The sequence below is a fragment of the Antennarius striatus genome, chromosome 16 (assembly GCF_040054535.1).
Source record: "Antennarius striatus isolate MH-2024 chromosome 16, ASM4005453v1, whole genome shotgun sequence".
NCBI classification, from domain to species: Eukaryota; Metazoa; Chordata; class Actinopteri; order Lophiiformes; family Antennariidae; genus Antennarius; species Antennarius striatus.
The window spans coordinates 1,284,798-1,307,998 of record NC_090791.1 but is presented as its reverse complement, the minus strand read 5'-3'; the positions used below and the strand labels follow the sequence as shown (position 1 = coordinate 1,307,998).

Here is a 23,201-nt window from a genome sequence, read left to right as displayed (position 1 = left end):
CTGGGCTGGCTTTACATGCTGATGTGGTGCGCATGCGCCAAATTCAGGCGCACCATAAATGTAGGACTTTTACAGATCTGAGTCACAAAACTGAAACCAATCCTTTTATTGTTTGAGGCAATTTTTATACAAAACATTTCCAACATCAGGTTTATGATTTATGAACAATTCAGATGATGACAAGACACTCAGCATGAGGAAGGTTTGTCAAGTCGTCATGTTAAAATATTATAAGCTGAGTTTTTAAATAGCATTAAATAGTCAAATAGAAAGGTTCGAAGCTGAGATTAATATTAATAACACCTCTAAGTCACCCTGATGACAAAGTCACGTCTCAGTGTCAGAATGGAGTTTAACTCTCTGAAGTTGTGGTCAGGACTGTTTCACTGCGTGAACCTGGACTGTTTCACTGTGTGAACCTGGACTGTTTCACTGCGTGAACCTGGACTGTTTCACTGCGTGAACCTGGACTGTTTCACTGCGTGAACCTGGACTGTTTCACTGTGTGAACCTGGACTGTTTCACTGCTTGAACCTGGACTGTTTCACTGTGTGAACCTGGACTGTGTGGGCCCTTAGGGGCCTCTGCTAGAGCAGAAACAAGAAAATGAAACTCCTTTAACCTGGAGGGGGAGGGGCGATCATAAATAGACACACCTGTGACTAAAGTGGGGAGGAAAACAAAAGCGACATGGAGGGAAAGAGTTCATCATCCCTTCACCCTCAGCTGTCTGTGGTGGAAGCTCCAGCGCTAACAAAGCTAAGCTAACTCTGATTTGTGATTCCAATCAGAGTCCCGGGTTCGATCGGACCGATGCTCCCCCAGGTTTGATGCTGAAGTGACACATCTTCATCTTCATCAGCAGTTCTTGTCACTGGATATTCAAACAGCATTGTGTTAAAACAACAGTTATCTTCACACCCCCACCCCCCCATTGAGGCCCCAGTCCCCCAGGGTCCTAATAAGAACTCACCATGCAGCTGGTTCAAGGGCAAAGGTCACGCCTTTCCCTGCTCGCTCCAGGGATCCGCTGCTGCTGCCGCTGATGGAGTTCTTCCTCATGATACCTGAGAAAATAAAGGAGCACTTTGGAACAACAACAACAACAACAACTACAGCTCTAGTGCGTCGTCTCACCATGAGGGAGCAGCATGTCCATTCTGTTTTTGTGAGTCGGGGGGTGACTTCCTGTCTTGGACAGGCGACGCTGGCGCTGATTGAGCATGGCGGCTGGGGAGACGATGCCAGCGGGCGGGGCTTTACCCATCTTTAGGTACAAGTCCTCAATCTCTCTCTTCTGATTGGCCTGCAGGTTCAGCACCTCAGCCAGGTGTCTGGAATGTCAGAAAGTTGCTTTCAGACCGGTTTAAACTGGTCACACTTTAATGCTAATTTTATTTGCGTCAACATTTAGGATTTTTTTTTTCTGGTTTACTAATCCAAAAACATTTGCGGTTACTTTTCACGCAGCTCCTCCAGCTCCACGCAGATGTCGTCGCTCTCGCTCTCGGAGTCGTCGGAGCTGATGTAAGGTGTGGCGTGGTTCCGCGATTGGCCTCCAGTTGACCCCTCCCACAGACTCACGCTCAGCCTCCGACCCCCCCTCCTCGCCTCTTCCTCCATGTTCTCTTTATCCTGTCCTCCAGGGTTGTCATGGTAACCCAGGAAGTTTCGAGGCGGGGGCGTGGTCACCGTGCTGTTGCTGCCGTCTGTCTGGCTGTGGTCCTCCGTGCTGCTCCCCGAACTATTCGACTGGTCCCGTGTGGAAGGGGGAGGGGAATGGGTGGTGGGTGTGGCCTGACTGAGGGGGCGGGACTTTTGCTGTTGGGCAGAGGGCGTCACTTGGAAACGACCGACGGTGAAGACTGAAGTTTTCTTAACTGCAAGAAAAACAGGAGTCAAAGTTGGCGCTGATGAACTTTAAACTAATGCTAATGGTAGCCCAAAGCTAACCCTGATGGCAACACCATATATGGAAGGTCATCCATCCTCTGATCAGAGATTTTTCAATTCTTTCAAATCTAGACTCTGGTTGATCATTTTAACGTTAAACAAAGAGACATTTTGTACTTTTGAGAAAACCAGGAATAGATCAAGACAAGAATAAAATGAGGTGAATTAAATTGATTTATTTTTATCTGCGTCTAAAAACTTCCAGATCAATCTGGAGCAAATGAATGAGTTAATGAGCTCCAGAGGTTTGGTGTTCATGTTCGTCTTACCCTCCTGAACGGGTGACAGTCTGGGTGATGGGGAGACGGGGGACGACACCTTTGAGACAGGATGAACAGGATCATCGTCACAATTACAGAGGAAATGATTTTAATGGATTTAAATTTTTTGTGAGGAGACCCCACCGGTGGAGACGGGCCGGACAGTTGTCCACTGGGAGCTGTGGGAGGACTGGTCAGACTGGGTGGGGGGACCGTCTCTGAACCTGTGCACCAGATTATATGTGGGTTCAATCTGGGGTGATGTCACTGTGATGTCATTGTGATGTCACTGGGGTGTGGTGTGCGCTCCCCTTTGCCAGTCGGAGGGATCACACAGTAAATTTCAATCTACAGGGACTCACCATGGGGGGGCGCTGTCGAGTTGATCCTTTGCTGAACAGAAGTTTGAGGCTGAAATGAACGAATGAACAAAAAAAAAATGGATGAACTGTTGCTGCTTCCAACCTGGACTTTAGTTGGTCTCATCTGTCCAAGCTCACCTGGCCCACCTGAGGTGTGTCTGGGGTGTGGTTGTTGGGGGCGGAGCCTGTCTGAGGTGCAGGGTGGCTGTAGGAAAAGGGAGGAGAGAAGGCGGCGTGGCTTGGAGGTTGGAATTTCGACCCCAGGGTTGGAGACATGGGGGGTGAGAGGGGAGCCTGGGGGGAGGAGAATGGCTGGGGGAGCGGTTGGTGCTGAAAGCCCTGGTTGGGCGCCCCGGGTTGGGGCATGAAGGAATGGGCGACACTCATGGCCAAAGAGAGGACGTTGGCCAGAGAGAAGAGGGGCTGATCAGGTGGGGGCCAGTGTGGGGGAGGAAGAGGTGAGGAGGAGGAGGAGGTGGGGGTGAGGTGGGACGGATTGGTGTGAACTGGGGGGAGACCAGCAGAAGAAGCCTGGTTGGAAAATGGGGGGTACGATGGAGACGGGAGCTGATACTGTGGAGGAGTTGGGGCCGAGTCTGGTTGGGGGTAATGAGGCATGTTTGGGGGGAGCTGGGGGGAGGAAGCTGTGGGGTTGGGGGGTGGGGTGGGGTGGGGGATGAAGACAATACATAAATGAAGAGTTTTTGTATTTAACAGAAACATAAGGTGTACAAAAACGTGATCAGAAGTTCATACTTCCTTATATGCAGACGACTCATTTTCCTATAAAGCTAAAGATTTAACTGGTAAAACTAAATAAATTAAAAGTTTTCCGCAGTTTACCTGGACAATAGAAACCAATTTAGAAAATAAATGATACCTGAGGAGGTGTGGAAGGATTGTGACCTCAGCGGTCGAACAGAGGGCAACGCCACAGAGTCAATGTGGAAGTCTGCGCCCTTTGGGGGGGTGAGGTCGGCATCCGCAATATCTGATGGGAGGACATGATGACAGAATAGTAATGTGGTCGTCTGACGTGTTAAATATATAGAGATTTAGGTACTCAACTCAACGGATGGAAGATGACCGAAGAATTGTAAGGATTTACCTTTTATCTGAAGACTTACAGGTTTAGTGAATGTTTATTTTCATACCGGGAAGTGAGGATGAGGAGAGGTTTCTGGACAGGCTGGAGGTGGGCAGGTTTGACTGAAGAAACGTAAAATAAAATCAGGACAAAAAGAGGACGCCTAAAAAAACCCGGTCTCGACATTTAACCGTTAAGATGTCGATTTCGTACCGCGTTCTCTGGAAGAGGAGACCCAGTCAGGTGAGACAACTTGTCGCTGTTGGCCGGCTGCTGCTGTTGCTGCATCATTGACTCCGCCCTCGTGATGATGTCATACATGCGGAGGATGAATCCTGCTCTCTCTGATGGGAGGATGAAGTCTCTGTGGATCTGAAACCACTCGTTAAAGAGGGGAGCTGCTCGAGTGACGAACGCGAAAAAGTTAAGTTTGTAAAGTTGTGCAGCGATGTTGCGTTGAGTAAATACGAATAACCAGAAAAACTACTTAAGTTGAAAAATAACGTTAATTGAATAATTACGTATGTTGAAAAGCCACGTATATTGAATTAACTTGTCTCCAGACTCAACTGTAATCATTGTCATGCCTGTACTGGACTGTATTTATGAATGTATTGTAATAATATTTAGTTAATATGAATCTATTTTAAGCTGACAAATTTTATTTTTTAATGTACAGAAAAAACCTCGCCGTCTTAGCTCGTGGCACGGGGGTTGCTACTTGCTAATAATATGATGTTATATGTTTTATTCTGATTTATTGTACAGCAACATGATATTATTTGTTTTTTATTTTGTGATTTTATAACGCTACTATTTGTGAAGTAAAATGACGTAAACTTTTTTTTGTATTTTTTGTGTATTTCCTTGAAACTCGATGTTTAATCGAGAACGATATGACCCCAAACAACGTAAGCCGAGGTTCACCTGTACCTTCAAGTTATCCTAATGTGAATGGACCAATCAGAGCATAGCAGATAGCTGATTGGAGCTTCTGATCAGCCAATCAGCATCAGCTGTGTGTGACCTGAAAATGTCGACTCGTTGATCAGACAGAGAGGAAGTCCCTCAAGCAGCACCAAAACCGTTTTATTTGTGTGTCACCAACGCTGCTCTCTGATTGGCTGATGGGGCTCACCATCACCGAAGCGATGTCCTCCGGATTATCTCCATCCAGGTCAAACTTAAAGGTCACCATCTTGCTGTTGTGGGTCTCCAGCTGACATTCGACCACTCGGTCGCCCTTGTCCGATAACTGGACACACACACACACACACACACACACACACACACACACACTGTAGTGTGTCACACATTAACCATGAATCTACTGGTTCCGATCGCTCAGGTCTTCACCCCGGTGATCTTCAGACGCCCCCTCGCTCTCCTCCTGAACTGTTTGGTCGCCGCCCGTTTGTCCACTTCCTGGTTGGATTTATCCGATTGGCCCTCGTTCCCGTCACTCAAGCCCGACGTCACGTCGGAGGCGTAGCTGCGTACAAGGAAACGGGAAGTGGAAGTTCGTCGATGTGACGTCACACAAGTAACAAATGAAGATGTGTGTGTGTGTGTGTGTGTGTGTGTGTGTGTCACCTGTCGACAGGTGATGAGAAGCCACAGATGGGTCCAGGAGACAGTCGCTCAGCGTTGTACACAGCGATGCTCTGGAGACAACACAAACAAACAAACAGTGTGATGATGACTGGATCGATTTCCCATCATTCAAAGGGAGGACAATCGAATGCTCACCTTGGGGTAGCATAGCACTGGAAGGGGCGGAGCTTTGGGATGAGGTCGGATTGTATGGGTGGGTTTAACTGTCCAGGGAGGGATTCCATTATTTACATAAGCGGGGGCGGGGCCAGACGAGAGAGGAGCTGGGTTGGTGACTGCGAGGGGCGTGGCTTCGGCACCTGAGGAGGTTTTCGTTTCGCAATCCGCTGCCATGGCAACCAGTGCAGATAAAATGGAAATGAATGTAAACGCAAATACCGCAATAACATTTAAATAGAGTGATAAATGGTATAAAAACGGGGAGATGACCATATATGGATAAAATCTACAAACAGGTGAAGGAGGAGTAGGAGGTGGGTTTGGTGACTTTCTCCTCGTCGTCGCCATCTCCTTCTGTCTTGCTGGAGAAGCTGCTGATTCCAGAATCCACCAACCAGCTGCTGGATGAGAGCGTCGACGACGTCCCCGATACCCGAGGGGGGGCCCGCATCCAAGGAGGGACGGGCGCCAAAAACGCAGCCGTGTCCAGCTGTGAGTCCAAAGACAGAGTTTGAATCCGACAGGAAGTAAGAACTTCGCATGATTGGTCAGTTGGTGGATAGTTCGCAGATAAATTTGTTAGATAAAGCTTTTATTGTGAAAGTCAGAATATTGAGAGCTTGCATTGTCGGAGTGCTGCCCTGTTTCCATGGAAACAGTTTTAACAGATGATTCCTGACCTTACTTGGAGCAGAAGTGTTTTCGTGAGTTTCTTGCTTCTGATTGGGCTCTTGAAGTGATTTGGAGGCGGAGTCAGATTCCTCTTCCAGCAATTGACGTTTCTTCTCCCGTTGACGCTTTAAGGCCGTCACTCTGCGTCTGATCGCCTTGGCAACGGACTTATAATCAGCCTCCGATACGAAACCCAGCACCACCTGAGAGACGACGAGACACAGGTGAGACAAGGGGTCACAGCTGAGATGACGAGTCACAGGGGAGACCACGAGACACAGGTGATATGATGAGACACGTGAGACGACGAGAGACAGGTGAGACGAGATACAGGTGAGATGATGGGTCACAGGTGACACTATGAGATACCGGAGAGATGACGAGAGAGGTGAGACGAGACACCGGTGGTACAACGAGACAGAGAGGTGAGACGACGAGACACAGGTGAGACGATGAGACACGTGAGAGGACAAGACAGACAGGTGAGACGAGACACAGGTGAGATGATGGGTCACAGGTGACACTATGAGACACAGGTGAGATGACGAGACAAGTGATATGAGACAGAGGTGAGACAATGAGACACAGGTGGGACAACGAGACGACAAGATACAGGTGAGACAACGACACACAGTTGAGACAACAAGATACAGGTGAGAGGATGAGACAGAGGTGAGACAATCAGACACAGGTGAGACAACAACATACAGGTGAGACAAGACAGACAGGTGAGACAATGAGACACAGGTGAGATGATGAGACAATGAGACACATGTGAGACGACAAGATACAGGTGAGATAACAAGATACAAGAGATGAGACAGACAGGTGCGATGATGAGACACAGGTGTGATTTTGAGACACAGGAGAGACAATGAGACACAGGCAAGATGATGAGACCTAGGTGAGACAATGAGACAAAGGTGAGGCTGGCAGAGAATGGTCGTCAGTATGAGGTCATGGACGCGGCGGTGACGTACCATCTCCTGCGCCACCTCCTCGGGGACGTCCTTGTAGAGCTCGAACAGGAACTCGATGGCGTTGTGGTCTTTGTATTTCCCGTGAAGCTTCTTGTTGTGATCCATCTGCAGCCACAGCTTCACCTCCAGGTTGGAGCCGTCGTCGTCCTCAGCCAGATCCACGTGGACCCCGAGCTGCTCCTGGAAGAACCGGTGATCCAGCAGGTCCTGAACCGTGAACCTGCAGGAGGGGTTAGGATTGGAGTCACATTAGATCCCGGTTGAAATGCTGCACCGTGATTGGCCGGTTTACCTCTCGCTGCTCTTAGTTCGAATGCAGCCTTCAATGATCTCCTTCAGTTCAGGAACTTTGACTTTGGAGATGCTGTTGGGTTTGATCCCCTGATAGATGGATAGACAATGAAAGTCTGGATGCAGACAGGAAGTAAACAGTGTTTGGGTGGGCGGAGCCTTACACTGGTGACTTTACGGTATATCTGGGCTGCGTTGTGGCACTCAGAATAAGGGTATTCCGATGTCGCCATCTCCAGGATGCACATCCCGAAGGCGTAAACGTCCACCGCCTCGTCATACTTCTCATCGTACATCTCTGGAGCCATAAACTCCGGAGTCCCTGAACGCATCGCCAACAAACAACAGCTTGTTTTGTATTTACCTGTAGTGACCCCGTGGGGTCTCCACGCTCCCCCCCCGGGCTCTTACCGATCACACTCTTGGCGAACGAGGCCTTCTTGAGCGTGGCGAGGCCCAGGTCGCCGATCTTGACGGACGCCGTGGGTCCGGTGATGAAGATGTTGTCACACTTGAGGTCCCGGTGCAGGATGGGGGGGCAGCGCGAGTGCAGGAACTGCAGCCCCTTCAGGATCTGGGCGCTCCAGCGCTGCAGCAGCTTCAGCTTCATCTGACGGAACCTGCGGAGGTAACTGAGGGAGGGGGAAGAAGGTGAGGACCAGCAGGGGGCGCTGCTAGAGAAGAACCTAAAGGAACCTTTTCCACTGGTCTTATTTCCATTGTTGTAATGTAATACCAATAATGGGATTTGGGACTTTCCATTTCCTGTTTGGAAAATGTTATAAATCTGTCTGGAATATTTTCAGTGTCTGAAACCATTGATTCAAGTTTACTCTTTAGCATGAGGTAAAGTACAATTAAATAATACATACACAATAACCATATTTTTAACTTCTTGTGTTAAACTACATTTTCTCATGTCCATTCTGAGCATTTTTGTCATTCATGCCATGTAAAACTTAAGAAAACATCACACATTTATTGTGCTAATGGTTAGAAATATTTTCCTCATTATAGGAAATGTATTAATTATGTTCAAATGACCTGTTGTTTGTTTAAATTATCGTTATTTATCTGTGTCCATCAATTTCTTGTTTCATCCAGTTACACTCAGGTAATTTTGCGCCAAAATGCAATCCACTTCCTGTAAGTGGCGTCACTAACAGGAAGTGACATCATTCAGGAGTTTGAAGAGGAAAAGTTCAAGGAATGGTGAGTTTTGACTTTTATTTTATAACATTTTATGGACTTTCCTGTCAATATCCCATCACCCAAGAAATTGAGAAAAACGATTTTTTAATCAAATTTTCTTTCCATGCAGTTTCATGCTAACTTTGGTGTTAGCTTCCAGCACTTTCAGAATTTCTGGAATATTACTTCAGATTTTCCAACCCAGAAAAAAGAGAGAAAGAAAATAAATAAATAAATAAAAGAAATTAATCCCTAGATATAATTTACTAAAAGACTTTCAAAAAATGGTGCAAGAAATTGAAAAATATGTTTTATTTCAAGTCCTAAATATTATGTTTGGTATGAAATTTAAAAACTTCCGATGTCCTATTTTAACGCTTTCTATGGACGCCACACGATAGTGTCGACTCACGTCTTGAGGGTCCCTGACGTCATGAGCTCCGTCACCAGGATGGTGCATTTGTGGCCCCTCAGCGTCGACTTCCAGGAGTCAAAGAATCGCACGATGTTGGGATGCTGCAGCGCCTTCAGCATCTCCACCTCCTCGTTGAACCTCTGACGCTCCGCCTTGTTGAGGCGGTGAGTCTGAAGGTGGAAGGTGATCAATACGTTCATTAAAGGTATGGTTTGATTAATCATTAATTCATTAATGAGGATCAGGTGACAAGATAACGTGCTGTGTGTTTTTATGCAGGCAGTCTTCTGGTGACACTCTGGAGGCCCCCAACCCTCACGTTGAGAACAACACAGCTGACCTTTGACATCATTAACTCTGTGTGTGCCATTATCAACATCAAACAGCTGACCGTCCAATCAGATAGCGTGTACAGGACGACAGGCTGCTGAGTCACTGCTGACATTTATCTCTCTCTCACACACACACACACACACACACACAAACACACACACACACACACACACACACGTGCGCACAGACAACTATTTTTATCTCTTTTCTCCAGTAATTTCCTAGAAACACGTAACCACACCATGCTTTTATTTTGACAGCCGCTGCCTCTTCCTGTCGTCACTCTTCGTCTCGGTCTTAAAATAAAAGCAGACACTTCCTGTGGACGCAGGAAGAAGCGTCTCCCTCCAGAAATCATGACTCAGCAAAATCCAAGGAACTATTTTCTATAGCAGCAGACGCTATCTCACTAAACTAACTATGCTAGCTGTTGTCATGGTTACCAGAGAGGTCAGCTGACAGCTCTGATGGTGTGTATGTGTCAAAGATTAACTGTACATGAATAAATACGGCGGCTATCAGTCCACTTCCCCCTTTTGAGCCAATCGCAGCTCTCCGTCTCGTCCAATGAAAGCATCAGGCTGAACGACCTCAGATGACCCCGTCGGATCCCGACAACATCCAGTGTGTGAGGAGTGATCGCTCTTCATTACTGACTGTGTGTGTGTGTGTGTGTGTGTGTGTGTGTGTGTGTGTGTGTGTGTGTGTGTGTGTGTACCTGCAGCTCGCACCAGGCCACCTCCACGGTGGTCTCGGTGTCGAGGCCCCTGTAGACCTCCTTGAAGGACCCTCGCCCGATCTCGATGTTGAACTTGAGGAATCGCCCGTCGGGCGACGACGCCACCGCCTGCGTCTCCGCCTCGTCGCGCTCGTCTGCATCCACCTGTCGCCACGGCAACGCCGTCTCATCCCCGGAGTCCGAGCTCACTTCCTGACTGGACAGACGGTTGCCCACGTCCTCTGATTGGACGGTGTCTGACGTTGTCATGGTAACGGGTGGAGGCCTGGAATCTTCCTCCTCTCCTGATCTTTTCTCAATGTCGTTGTCGGCGGTTGCAGGAAACATCCTCCTCCTCTTCCTCCTGAGTCACGTGATGTCAGAGGAGTGGGAGGAGCTTGTGAAGGACAAGTAAACAGGTGTTAATAACTTCATATTTCTCTGAAACAACTTTGGAATCACAACTTTGAACTTTGATCTAGTTGTAATTTTAATAATTTTAATAGTTTATCAAGTTTATGCAGATGTATGTACAACAACAACAATAACAACAACAATAACAACAACATCATGAAGTATCCATCAAACTAGAAGCAGCACAGATGCAAACAATTCTCCACTGTTTCCAAAAGTTCTTAAAAGTTCTAGAAGATCATCATCATCATCATCATCATCATCATCATCATCATCATCATCACCATCATCATCATCAGCTCCACCAGATCCGGGTCCAGGTTTTATTCTGGATCAGTTGATCCAGGATGTTTAAACTCTGCTGTGAGAGAACAGAGAAAAACATCCAGACTGACCTGAGATCAGATCAGATGATTATGACAGCAATGATCCAGGCTCTAGGAGCGGGGCTTCCTGCTCCAGAAGTCACGTGATGAGGCTCGGCCTATCAGGGGCCAGATGGGACTGTAAAGTGGAGTCTGCCGGTTCCTTGACACACTGGCCCTCTTCCCGAGGACTAAAGTCCAAAGTTCCGGCCTGAATGGAGATTAACCAATCAGTCGGGCCGTAAATGTCTCAGAGATCAATAAGGTTGATCGATAAGATCAGATCGTCTGAATCAGGTTCTCTGTTTTCCAGCCGAACACAGATCAGAACCAGAACCAGAGGCCAGGACTGGAGAATGATTCCTCCAAAATAAGAGCATAATTTCCTACAACCGTAAAGGTTGGTGGACCTGGGACATCTGAGCCCTGAGTTCTGTCTGCAGGCGAAATCCTTGGAGGGGTTCATGTCCCGCCCCACCAATAGAGGACCCCCTCACACCCCCATTTTTATCCTCTCCTGACATCTACAGGATGAGGTTGTGTTCATGTTCTCAGTTCATGATTGAGTTTTATGAATTAAACCAAGAAAAAAAAATATAAAAATGGAAAAAAAATCAGTTATGTGAAATAAAATCAGAAAATGTGATCAATTATTAAAAATACACCTTTATTAACGCATATTAAGAATCAAATTAGTCGTTTCTCATTTCATTATACAGTATTACTAAAATTTTTGTTGTTATTATTGTTGTTGCTGTTACATTTTACTGATTAATTTTTGTCTGTTATCCAGTTATTACAAGTTTTGTAAAACAGATTTGTCTAGAATTTGTTATTAATTATGAATGAATTCTGAAATTGCATGAACTGGATCTTTTATTGTATTCTATTCTACTTTATTCTATTCTACTCTATTCTGTCTTGTTTGGCTGAAGTTCACTTACTATGTCAGCAGCCGGTTTGTTATTGAGGCTCAGCGGAAAATCTGGAACCAGTAAAACCACAACAAACAGCAGCAGGTTGATCCAGGCAGGATCCGTCAGGTGCGGGTTCCACGCGGGTTCCACGCGGGTCAGGTGTGAATAAACCCCTGAAGGTCCCAGCAGCACTGACACATCCTCAGAGCCCACAGAGCAGAAGCTTCAGTCCTCCACCTCCTCCTTCATGATGGTGAGGAGCCATGTCTCCACCGTCACGGCACGAGCTTTATCAGCACGGACCACACGGCGCGAGCCCTCACAGGCCCCGCCCACCTGCCGCCCGTCACCTGGACAGATGAAAACACCGGATGTTGTTTGATGGCCTCAGAATTTATTCAGGCTGTCGACTTTAATTTCAATCTTTCTTTATAATTTAATATTTTTGTCGTCACCACTAAAAAACAAACAAACAAACAAACAATTAAATGAATGTAAATACATCTTTTAGTTAGAGGAGCTGGAACTAATTACAGTACTTTCTATTCCAGCGACAGGTAACGCCCTCTTCTCTGTTCTGCTCTCTGATTGGTGGAGAGTCGGACCTGAACCCTACCAGGACTATCTGCAGATAAAATCCTGGGATGAAATATTTATTGATTTATTTTTTTATCTGATGTTGATCAAATCAGATTGATCAGATTTCTGAACCACAACTTCGCTTTTCATTAATTTCACTTTATTTTAAGTGAAGAAGTCGAGTTTTAACTTTTATTTTCTATTAAACTCAGTGTTTTGCATTCAGTCGGTGTGTTTTTTCATCTATTATGGCTCTTGTGTTCTTTTTCACTTATTTACGACGTAGTCACAAATCGATCCATCTGTTATTGATTAGCACCCGTCTGGGTTCTGTCATCGACCTACTCTGTCTACCAGCTCCCACAATCCTTTGCGCTGTGAAATACTTGCCAGTCATTGTAACGCTAGCAGCCCGCAGCGAGCGGAGCTCTTCGGATAGATTTCATCCACCCGGACTGACGGAGGTTGTGTTTCGGCCGGACTCCAGCGGTTCTCTTCCCGACGCCATGAAGGAGACGGCTGCCAAGCGGCGGGAGAAGGGAGGCGGCAAAGACCGGGACTCCAAAGCCGAGAAGCCGAAGGACCCGGGCCCGGAGCCGCAGGACGTGGAGATGCCGGAGGAGGCGGCGGCCAAGCAGCCCAGGGAGCTGGACGCCGTGACGCTGGACGGTACTGCCGGGCCCGCATCCTACCGGGGAAACCACCGGGGCCGGACCCGGTTAAAGGCCGGCCCGGTTCACCGGAGCCACCGCTCTGTCCGCCGGAGCTGGCCCGTTAGCTAGCGCTAAGCTAGCTAAGCTAACTGCTAATGACAGTAGCTTTGAGGCAGAATTTGGTTTTTAGTCCGGATTAAATTTAAGGATTTAAAGGATTTTATGTCCAAGTTAGAAGAAGCTGCTCGTTAAACTAAAACCGGTTTAAGCTGGTAAAATGTTTATAAATGAGAGTCAGAGGATATTAACGTTAAAACGTTCGTGTTTGAGACAAATGGCATGTCAACAGTGATGACAGACATGCGCACTGCTTCACTGCTCTTCCTCTCCACTTCCTCCTCCTCACCACCTCCTCTTCTTCCTCCTCCTCCTCCTCAGACATTAAGGAGCACGTGAAGCAGATAGAGAAGGCGGTGTCGGGGAAGGAGCCCCGCTTCGTGCTGCGGGCCCTCCGGGCGCTGCCGTCCACCAGCCGCCGTCTGAACACCAACGTGCTTCACAAAGCCATCGTGGGCTTCTTCACCAGCAACGCCTCCACCCGCGACTTCCTGCTGGGCTTCCTGGAGGAGGTGCGGACCCACGTCACCGCCGCGCCTCCGTTGTAGCATCGATCCATCGTTTTCTGGATGATCAGTATTGATCTCGTCTGTGTTTCAGCCGATGGAGACGACGGACGGAGACGTCCAGTTCCGTCCCCGGACGGGTAAAGCGGCGTCGGCTCCTCTACTGCCGGAGGTGGAGGCGTACCTGCAGCTGCTGCTGGTGGTTCACCTGACCAACAACAAGAGATACGTGGAGGTGGGTTTGTCCCATAGCACCTGAACGCACCTGACGTGATATTTTTCTGACGGTCTTTCTGCTCACTGACGGTTTAAACACAAACAAAATTGTACTTCATTGTGGAACGTTTGATGAATTGTTAATAAATACAGGTTTACCATGGTTCAGGCCTCAGAGGAGGTTCATCAGTTTCTGTGTTGAACACTAACTAGTTAGTTACTAGTTAGTTACATGTTACCAGTAGTTATTAGTTTCAGCAGATGTTCTCAGACTTTGCTGGTGACAGTTGTAGGGTGTCAGGAGTGACCCGGCATGAAGTGGTTGTCGTTTTCGACCAATCAGAATGTGTGTTTGCGCTCCAGGCTCAGAAAGTGTCCGACGACCTGCTACAGAAGATCGCCTCCAAGAACCGCCGAGCTCTGGATCTGGTCGCCGCCAAGTGTTACTATTACCACGCCCGAGTGTACGAGTTCCTCAACCAGTTTGACACCATGAGGAGGTAGTAACAAACAAACAAAAAAACAAACAACCTGCTGTGTGACGACACGTCAGCTCCAACGGGGTTCCATTATTTGTCCACATGACATTTCACGCGAGTCCATCCGTCCGTCACTCTGATGTTCATCTGCAAAACTTTCTACTCGCAGCGACGAAGAGCCTCCAATCTCTTGAGGTTTTTTTATGTTCCCATGGTTACAACATCTTCTGTGAGAGAGACTTGTCTCAGCGGAGGAGATATTTTTGAAGTAAAATTAAGTATTTTAATTTGTTTCACTGTTCATTTACACTTTTTGAAGTTGTCAGGGTTATTAAATCCTGCATTATTAAATCATAGGTTAGTAAATCGTAGATTATTAAATCCTGACAGGCTGAGGTGCTGATTTTATTCAGATGTTAAATATTTCTGCTGCTGACCGGATCCAGACTCCAGACCTGTGCTGTTTAATCCCTTTGCCTCCTGGTGCGTTCACTGACCTTTAACTGTGTCCGACCCTCAGCTTCCTCCACACGCGTCTGCGCACGGCGACGCTGCGTCACGACGCTGACGGTCAGGCCGTCTTGCTCAACCTGCTGCTGAGGAACTACCTGCACTTCAACCTGTACGACCAGGCCGAGAAGCTGGTGTCCAAGTCGGTGTTCCCCGAGCTGGCCAACAACAACGAGTGGGCCCGCTACCTCTACTACACAGGTGAGGACCCGCCCACACCGCAGGGGTGAGGCTCCGCCCCTGTGTGAGACCTGTGTGTACTCTGTTTGAACCTGCGTGTCATGTGACCTCCAGGTCGTATCAAGGCGATCCAGTTGGAGTACTCTGAGGCCCGCCGCACTCTGACCAACGCTCTCAGGAAAGCCCCACAACACACCGCCGTGGGCTTCAAGCAGACGGTCTGCGGCTGCACACACAACACACACACCACACAGAAACACACAACAACACGCAGAAACACACAACACCACACAGAAACACACACCACCACACAGAAACACACAGTGACTCTGGGCCAATCTGTTGTTCTTTAATTAGATGATGGTTCATGTTGTTATTTTGATTTTATTGGTATTGTTTTGTTGTTATGTTGTTTTATTGTACTCTTTTGTTGTTTATTGTTGTGCTGTTAAATTGTTGTTTCATTGATGTGTTTTAATGTGATGTTAATTAGTTTCATTGTGTTTTATTTTGTATTGTTGTTGTGTAGCTAGATTTCTGTCTTTTTTAAGGCTCTTTCCGTGTTTGAACAGAGAAAACTTTATTGATCAGTCACTTCCTGTAAGGTGTGACCTTTCACTGACCCCTGGTTGGTGGGCGTGTCTCCAGGTGCACAAGCTGCTCATCGTGGTGGAGCTCCTGCTGGGAGAGATTCCTGACAGGCTTCAGTTCAGACAGCCGTCGCTCAAGAGGTCCCTGATGCCCTACTTCCTGTTGACCCAGGGTGGGTACCGCCGGCGCCACGCGAGTGTGAAACCTATCGGTGTGATTGTTCCCGTGTGAAACCAGTCGGTGTGATTCTGTGCAGCGGTGAGGACGGGGAACTTGGCCAAGTTCAACCAGGTTCTGGAGCAGTTCGGGGAGAAGTTCCAGACCGACGGGACGTACACGCTCATCATCCGTCTGAGACACAACGTCATCAAGACCGGTGAGCCAATCACAGGCCAGATCGCTCCTGAAATGAGTCCGCCTCCTGATTCTGATGCTTGTGTGTGTTTGTGTGTGTGTGTCAGGCGTGCGTATGATCAGCCTGTCGTACTCTCGGATCTCTCTGGCCGACATCGCTCAGAAGCTGCAGCTCGACAGTTCAGAGGATGCAGAATTCATCGTCGCCAAGGTAACCAAAAAACCCCCAAAGTGACGCCAACTGATGCTCCAGTGGGCGAGGATCCACTGACTGTGTGTGTGTGTGTGTGTGTGTGTCGCTCAGGCCATCCGTGACGGCGTGATCGAGGCGAGCATCAACCACGAGAAAGGCTTCGTCCAATCAAAAGAGACGATGGACATCTATGGAACCAGAGAACCTCAGCTGGCGTTCCACCAGAGGATCTCCTTCTGCCTGGACATCCACAACATGTCTGTGAAGGTAACGCCTGGCCGTTAACCTCCGATTTATTGGTCTGTGTTATTGATTAGTACTTGATCAATAGTGGAGTCGATCAGATCGTGTTTTGAATCGGTTTGTTGAAGAATAACCCGACTTGTTTCTGTCCTGAAGGCCATGAGGTTCCCCCCAAAAGCTTACAACAAAGACCTGGAGTCAGCAGAGGTAACACACACACACACACACACACACACAGACACACACACAGACACACAGACACACACAGACACACACACACAGACAGACACACACACACACAGCTGCTATTTCAAGGATTAACACAAACATTTTCAGAATAATGAGAGAAAATTTCACTAACTTGAGTGTGTGTGTGTGTGTGTGTGTGTTCGTGGTACCTTCAGGAGCGTCGGGAACGCGAGCAGCAGGATCTGGAGTTTGCTAAAGAAATGGCAGAAGACGATGACGACAGCTTCCCGTGATTCTTTCACCTGACTTACTTTGCAGACAGGAAGTTGTGTGCGTGTCTGCACACTAATGTTGGTAGATCAGTTATTACCCACAATCCCTTTCCCTCTTTCTCGTGTGTTTTCTTCTCTTGTTTGTTTCTCTCACTCAGTAATAAAACACATTGGTTTTGTTTACATGTTTGTGGTTTTCTGGGTAATGTAGTTCTGTCATGCTACACCGCTGAACAACTATTTAGATCCGCCCACGCTAATTCACAGCTAATGGCTAAAGGTAGTAGCTAATATATTATTGAAGAATGACACTCAGAAGGGAGGAGACATGACCTCATTATGTACAGACCGTTCAGAACCTTAAAAATTAGGACCAACATCCAAAAGCAAATGAAAACCACGAAGGTCCTAATTTTGTGCTTAATCAAAATTTTATAATCATGATAGTAAAAAGGTTTTTATTTGAGTGTTTCAGGTGTTCCTTTAAAAAGAGGATTGGTTATTAAGTGTGTGAACGTGTAGCAGTATGAAGAGTAAATATTTCAAGCATGTTTTTGTTGTCAGGAAAGGTGTTCTATGCTTGAAATTTGATAAATTTGTGTTTTTTGTTGCTTAAAATTAAGATCGGAATCAAAGATTACCCTTAGGTTCTTCAGACGTTCAACCTCCTTAAATCTGTATTCACCATGACTGATGGTTGCTGGCCCTCTATTGGCTGTCAGGAGAACAACAGTTTTTTGGGGGGTATTCAGGTGTAAACAACAGACTTTGAACCAATGGGAAACCAGCACCGTGTCCTGGGAGCACTGAGCTGTCCTGACAGGATGAAACGGTGTCGTCTCCATATGTAGACATCTGGTAAATTATTATCATACAAGCTGAATCAAAGACAGTACAGGATGGAGACCTGTGGTTCTCCAGCAGAAGAGAGATGACAACCAGTCACCTGAACCAACTGTTTCCTGTCTGACTGATTTCACCCAACAGGGGGCGCTATTTAAAAAGTTAAGTACCAGTTGGCCCTGATCCAGCGGTTTTTTTTAGCGTTTAAATAGCAGGTAGCCGTCTCCGAATTAAACCTGAATCCAAACTAACTGATGAAAAGCCATTCTTTACGTGTTACGTCGGTTTTGTTGCGCCCATTTCTCAGCTACTTTAGACGTTATGGGTGAGGCCCTTATTGGTCGATAGATGTCAGATTTAGTTTAGTCCCCAGCCATAAAGACGGCCCCGATTTACTCAATATTTACTTCTTTAGGCCAAATTATTAGTTCACACTTTAGTGTGTCTTTGACAGATTCTATTGTATCTAAATACATTCATTTTTAATTTTGATTAAAAAAATATTGTTTTTTTTTGACAAAAAATACTTTGTTTTTCTTCTTAATTACCAGATTTTGCAAATTTAGTTTATTTGTTGGGTGGGTTGGCTGAGGTTGTAGCGCAAGTTGTTGGACACGTCCCATGTTGTGGGGTCTTGCCCAGTTTGGCTGATCTAGAATTAGTGGTTGTGAAGGGATTGATCGATTGATCGGTTATGGATCGCTGGCTGACACCCATCAGCTTCATCTTCATTCTCATTCTCATTTATTTTCATGAATAATAAATATTTGAAACTTAGAATTCAACAAATGAAACGTTAGTCTGAAATGTGAACCAGGCTCCTCCCTCTGAAACAATCCAGCCAATCAACACGTTATTGGTCTACAATTGATTGGTTAAAATTGATCGGTCGACTTAACCCACAGTAAAAACTAATAGTTTTTGAATCACACTTTATCAACAACAAACAAATGCATAAATGCAACACATGTATTTAAAAAATAAAATTCAAATCAAATTCAAGTCCTTAAAAAGAAAATTAAAATCTTTAGAATATTTTCAGAGAAATCTAGTTTTTATAGTTTTTTTTTTTTGGTCACATTTTTTCTGGACCGTTTAGCCTGATTTTTATCGATTCTGTTATCAATTCATGTGAATAACTGATCAGAACTTGGATGTTGATTCGGTGTGTCATTTCATCGATAGGCAAATTTTCTGAAGATTTTTTAATGCTTTTTTATAGTTGAATTACAGTTGGAATTAAATAAAATGGAATCTTTATTTCCTCCAGGTCCATCGGTGACCTCTGACCTGATGTGTGAACACTCACCAGAGAGTGTGTGTGTGTGTGTGTGTGTGTGTGTGTGTGTGTGTGTGTGTGTGTGTGTGTGTGTGTGTGTGAGCCTTTGTCACGTCACTGAAACATTCAGGGGGTGGAACTCCCCTCAACACGTCACCACAAACGTTACGCAACCAAAATACTCAGGCACCGTTTGATGGTCGAACCTCAGCGGGTTCCTCAGACGCGTGACCTCCTGACCCGGTTGGAAGGTTCAAAGGTCACCACCACCTGACCCACCTGCACTTGAGTGTGCTTCTGATTCTGAGGGTTCCTGATCACACCTCACCAGAGTCTTCCTCACTCCTGGTGGGTTCACGGTCCGACCCGGATCAGGAAATAATGGTTGTGAAACCAGAACATCCTCTTCCCTCTGACTTACAATGACTCCCGCTGAGCTGGTTTGTCCAAAGTTACCTAAGAAGTAATAATGAGAGGGGAGCCTGACGTCACAGGAAGAGGCAGTTGAGAGAGCACACCTCCTCCTGCACCCTGAGGTCCTGCGTTTTGACCCAAATACCGCCTGTTTGAAGAATTCTGGAACTTTAATCGATAAAAACATGAAAGTTGAGGAAGTTCTGGAGAATCTGGTCCGATGGGCTTCATGCGTTCAGCGGCTGACCCACAAATATTCCGGTTCTTAGGGGCTCCGTGTGCGTGGGAGCGCCGGAACAAAGGTGTACAGTCACGTGACCGACCGACAACACTGGAAGCGTGAGTGGCGCCGAGCGGATTTTTTTTTTTTTTTTTTAACAGTTGTGACGCAAAGAAGTTTGCTCAAGCTTCGTCACTTCGGCATTTATCGGAATGAGTCCGACGGGTGTGACGGAACCGCCGTGGAAAAACCCCCGCAGGTGGACGTCGCGCCATAAAACGGCTCCAAATGGAAGCCGGAGGAGAAGAGACCGAGTTCACCGGCGGACACACACCGACAGCAACACACCGACAGCCGCCGTGAAGACATGAGCCCCGCCACAGGTAGGACCAGACCCGAACAACACCCACCTGTCACAGGGAGGCTCGGGTCCGGGCTGGAGCCTGAGCTCACCTGAGGCTCCAGGTGTGTGTGTGGGGGGGGGGGTAGAGCCGCTGCATCCTGGATCCACATCTGGGTTAACATGATGTCTTTGACTAAATGCATGGATCAGCACCAGAGAGACTTATGCTAATGATGCTAAAGTTAGCCTGTTGCAAACAGCTGGTTTATTGCTAACTTTATTCTATTGCAAACAACTGGTTTTGAGCTAATGCTAACATTAGCCTGTTGCAAACAGCTGGTTTACAGCTGATGCAGTTAACTTGTTGATGAAAACATGATGATGTCATATTTGTGAGACTTGTTATATTTCCGTGCTAGCCGGTGTTTATCTCGTGTTAGCATCCTGCTAACTGTTAAAGTAGGTTTCAGCTCTGCTCATTGGTCGCTGTATCTGTCCAGATGTTGATTGGATGATATTTGTGTGTGACAGTGTTTACCCTCCATACGTTCATCCTGCTGCACTACTTCCTGGTTGTGGGCCAATCAGCTCCCGTCAGCCCTCCCCCGCTGTTCAAAGAGGCGGCGGAGAGCGCCAAGATGCTGGTGGAGAAAATCCTGGACGACGTCGTCACCGTTCACGCCGCCGCCGTCAACACCGAGGTGAGGGAGGCGTCTGATTGGCTCCCGCCTCTCGTCTGCTATTGGTTCCTTTTTATTCATGACCCGTTTCTGTTCCTCTCAGGGTTTGACCCTTGAACCCTCCGCCCACACGACGACCTTGCAGATGATGGCGATGACCTTGGGCATCCCCGCCGCGCCGGTCCTCAAGCCGCTATCGGAACGCTTCACGCTGGTCAGTCTGAGTCAGCAAGTTCTGACTGGTTCTGATTGGCTGACGGGTTTTGACCAGCTCTGTGTCGCCCCCTGCAGGACACCTGTTTGAGTCATATGCTAGCAGGCAGCCAGCTGTACCAGGGGCTGATGGGAGTTCTGTCCAGCAGACTGAGCGGACTGGGCGACCTGCAGGCGGACCTCAGAGACCTGCAGACGTCCATCAACGGGGTAACGAAGCCACGCCTCCCTCCTGACATCACATCTCCTGCGCTCTGATTGGCTGCGCCATGCTAACGCCTAGCCCTATGTGTCTGTGTTGTAGATGAAGGAGCTAGCTCAGACGAACGGCGGCGGCAGTGTGACGGACGACCATCAGTACGACAATCTGGACCTGGCGTCTCGTCTCCATGGTAACTACGAGGTCCAGGTGGCGGCTCACCTGACGCTGGCGCAGCTTCGCTCCTTTTGCCATGACCTGATCCGCAGCCTGCGAGCTGTCGCCACCTACAGGCCCCAGGTTGCAGGTGCACGCTAGTTCCTACTGTCATGGATCGATGGATTCCGCGGCGGGATTTCCTTCGCTGATCGATCGTCCGATCGGATGTTCGTCCATCGAGCCACTGACATTTAAACCATGTCAGCTAGCGTGTTAGCACGCCATCCTGAGAACCAACGACTTATTTTGGAGTTGAAGACCTCGGGATGACCTGGTGGACTCTGACTGGCTGATTAAGAGCATTCCCAGAATGCTTTGCGCGTCTCCCGTGCCCTCTCTCACGGGGGTCGACGCTCTGCTGCAACCAGCAGGAATGTGGCTCTGCAGGTCGGGACGTGTTCCATTCCGAAACCTGCAGCTGCTTTCTGCTGCGCCAATCGGAGGAGGAATCGCTGTCAGGACGAGGAAATATCCCGATTGATTGATCACTGATCAGTGAAGAACTGGAGACGCTGACCTGATGACTGCCACACGGATCAATCATTCAGCTATTGATCAGCAAGATAATCATTATCAGGAACTATTTAAGATTTTACGTCAAACTTCCTTGAACTACCTCGAAATATCTCTATCAGATTGATTGGCAAAGCAATTTAATGGACTAATCAATAATGGACAAAATATTCACTCTTCCTGCTGCTCCCCTTTCACATTAAAAGAATAGAGATGCTTTTATTGTGAAGCAGCAGCAGGAAATGTCCTTGTTGATGTGAGTACGGCAGCCTTTATTTATTTATCCTATTCGTATTTATATGATTGTAACTGGATGTTTGTTACTGATCAAGTTTTATTTATTGTTTTTATTTATTGTTTTTACTGTTTTTAATATTCAACAAGTGGGGGTGAGGGGGAGTGGGGAGGAAATGTGTCACTACAGGAAATGAAAGTTGTCTAATTGAGCAACAACTTTGATGACGTCAAAGCTCTGTTCGGCTGACTCAGCATAAAAACATATTTATTGATCTATTGACGGTTGTGTGTTTAGAAACCACCGATGTTTGTTTTCAACAGGAATAAAAATATTTTTTTTAATAAATTTGTTTCCTAATTTTCAAAGAAATCAAATAATCTGTAGAACCCTGTTCACAGGTTTATTTATTGAACTGTTGCTATTAAGGTGGAGGTCAGAGGTCAGTCATATCAGACAGGAAGTCTCAAGAATCTGACGTCGCTTTTCTTTTTTCTCTTCTTTTTCTTCGTATCTTCAAACTAAAAATTCTGAGAAATTTCTCCTTTTGTTTCTGTTCACTTTTTCATTTGCAGAGGACACCTGGCCCCGCCTCCTTTTGAGGATGTGGTCAAAACTGAGTATCCACCAAAAGAGGCGGAGCTTGATGTTGAACCTAACGCGTCGTTAGAGATGTGTTCAGGTGCTTTCCTATAGTCACATGACTTACCGGATGTGACCTCATAGGTCAGATTTAAACGTTGTTATTTGAGTGTAACAGTAAAATTAAAACATTTTTAAATATAATTAGTTTTAGTTGAAATGCTTGAATATGTGAACCATTAAAAAATGAAAGTGATTGAAATTATTTAACAGAATTCTTAAAATTTGAACTGAATAAAATCAGGTGTTTTTTTTGGATTCAGGTAAACTTTAAATTTTTCAATAAAGCAAAATTTTAGTTAAAAAATTAGTTTTGGTCTTTCTGTGCTTCCACCAGATATTCAGATTTTAACAATTAATGAAACTCAAAGCACCTGAAGGCATCGTCACAGAATTCTTTAAGGTCAATGAACTGAACTGTACAGTGGCTCAAAAGGACAAAATACAAGTTCAGAAATATTCAGAAAAATATTCTTTCATTACATACATGTGGTGGTATGATGTTGTTAATATAGTTTTTATTTTATCACTGATCTTATTTTGTTTTTCTAAAATAAATTTTACATTTCAACAAATAATAAAATTAGT

General features: G+C 46.5%; 3 protein-coding genes across 7 annotated transcripts; 2 read left to right on the top strand and 1 right to left on the bottom strand.

Moving 5' to 3' along the window:
* Positions 1–91: 91 nt before the first annotated feature.
* LOC137609077 (serine/threonine-protein kinase WNK4-like) lies at positions 92–12,013 on the bottom strand. Of its 4 annotated transcripts, none has more exons than XM_068335821.1 (25): positions 11,759–12,013; positions 10,845–11,025; positions 10,036–10,432; positions 8,982–9,154; positions 7,790–8,010; positions 7,543–7,700; positions 7,380–7,468; positions 7,088–7,307; positions 6,116–6,310; positions 5,730–5,925; positions 5,412–5,602; positions 5,256–5,326; positions 5,019–5,154; positions 4,801–4,917; positions 3,876–4,034; positions 3,730–3,784; positions 3,456–3,566; positions 2,714–3,219; positions 2,576–2,624; positions 2,358–2,437; positions 2,223–2,271; positions 1,460–1,880; positions 1,138–1,334; positions 974–1,067; positions 92–874 (listed from the first exon to the last, which is right to left on the bottom strand). In XM_068335821.1, exons 3-25 carry the CDS (start codon positions 10,381–10,383, stop codon positions 859–861), a joined length of 3,852 nt encoding a protein of 1,283 aa, XP_068191922.1. In that variant the 5' UTR covers positions 10,384–10,432; positions 10,845–11,025; positions 11,759–12,013; the 3' UTR covers positions 92–858. The 4 variants fall into 4 exon arrangements, with proteins under 4 accessions (XP_068191922.1, XP_068191923.1, XP_068191921.1 ...); XM_068335822.1 differs by lacking the exon at positions 10,845–11,025 and adding an exon at positions 10,734–10,810; XM_068335820.1 differs by lacking the exon at positions 10,845–11,025.
* A 662-nt stretch (positions 12,014–12,675) lies between these two features.
* Positions 12,676–16,996, top strand: psmd3 (proteasome 26S subunit, non-ATPase 3). Its single transcript, XM_068336556.1, has 12 exons — positions 12,676–12,979; positions 13,402–13,592; positions 13,681–13,821; positions 14,166–14,302; positions 14,802–14,992; positions 15,086–15,189; positions 15,620–15,734; positions 15,819–15,938; positions 16,024–16,127; positions 16,221–16,376; positions 16,509–16,559; positions 16,757–16,996. Exons 1-12 carry the CDS (start codon positions 12,817–12,819, stop codon positions 16,832–16,834), a joined length of 1,551 nt encoding a protein of 516 aa, XP_068192657.1. The 5' UTR covers positions 12,676–12,816; the 3' UTR covers positions 16,835–16,996.
* A 2,510-nt stretch (positions 16,997–19,506) lies between these two features.
* On the top strand, positions 19,507–22,949 carry csf3b (colony stimulating factor 3 (granulocyte) b). 2 transcript variants are annotated; one of them, XM_068336874.1, is made up of 5 exons: positions 19,507–19,952; positions 20,444–20,613; positions 20,696–20,806; positions 20,884–21,015; positions 21,110–22,948. In XM_068336874.1, exons 1-5 carry the CDS (start codon positions 19,937–19,939, stop codon positions 21,320–21,322), a joined length of 642 nt encoding a protein of 213 aa, XP_068192975.1. In that variant the 5' UTR covers positions 19,507–19,936; the 3' UTR covers positions 21,323–22,948. The 2 variants fall into 2 exon arrangements, with proteins under 2 accessions (XP_068192975.1, XP_068192976.1); XM_068336875.1 differs by having other exon boundaries at positions 19,508–20,034; positions 21,110–22,949.
* Positions 22,950–23,201: the final 252 nt, after the last annotated feature.

Bases quoted from the DNA above. Each gene is read 5' to 3' on its own strand.
- LOC137609077 (XM_068335821.1), bottom strand. From the start codon at position 10,383: ATGTTTCCTGCAACCGCCGACAACGACATTGAGAAAAGATCAGGAGAG. The intron at 7,701-7,789 runs GTAAGAGCCCGG...CGATGCGTTCAG, and splicing joins GTTCGCCAAGAGTGTGATCG to GGACTCCGGAGTTTATGGCT. The intron at 3,220-3,455 runs GTATCATTTATT...CCAACCCCACAG, and splicing joins ATCCTTCCACACCTCCTCAG to CTTCCTCCCCCCAGCTCCCC.
- csf3b (XM_068336874.1), top strand. The intron at 20,614-20,695 runs GTGAGGGAGGCG...TGTTCCTCTCAG, and splicing joins CCGCCGCCGTCAACACCGAG to GGTTTGACCCTTGAACCCTC. The intron at 21,016-21,109 runs GTAACGAAGCCA...TCTGTGTTGTAG, and splicing joins TGCAGACGTCCATCAACGGG to ATGAAGGAGCTAGCTCAGAC.
- psmd3 (XM_068336556.1), top strand. From the start codon at position 12,817: ATGAAGGAGACGGCTGCCAAGCGGCGGGAGAAGGGAGGCGGCAAAGAC. The intron at 12,980-13,401 runs GTACTGCCGGGC...CCTCCTCCTCAG, and splicing joins GGACGCCGTGACGCTGGACG to ACATTAAGGAGCACGTGAAG. The intron at 15,190-15,619 runs GTCTGCGGCTGC...GCGTGTCTCCAG, and splicing joins CCGTGGGCTTCAAGCAGACG to GTGCACAAGCTGCTCATCGT.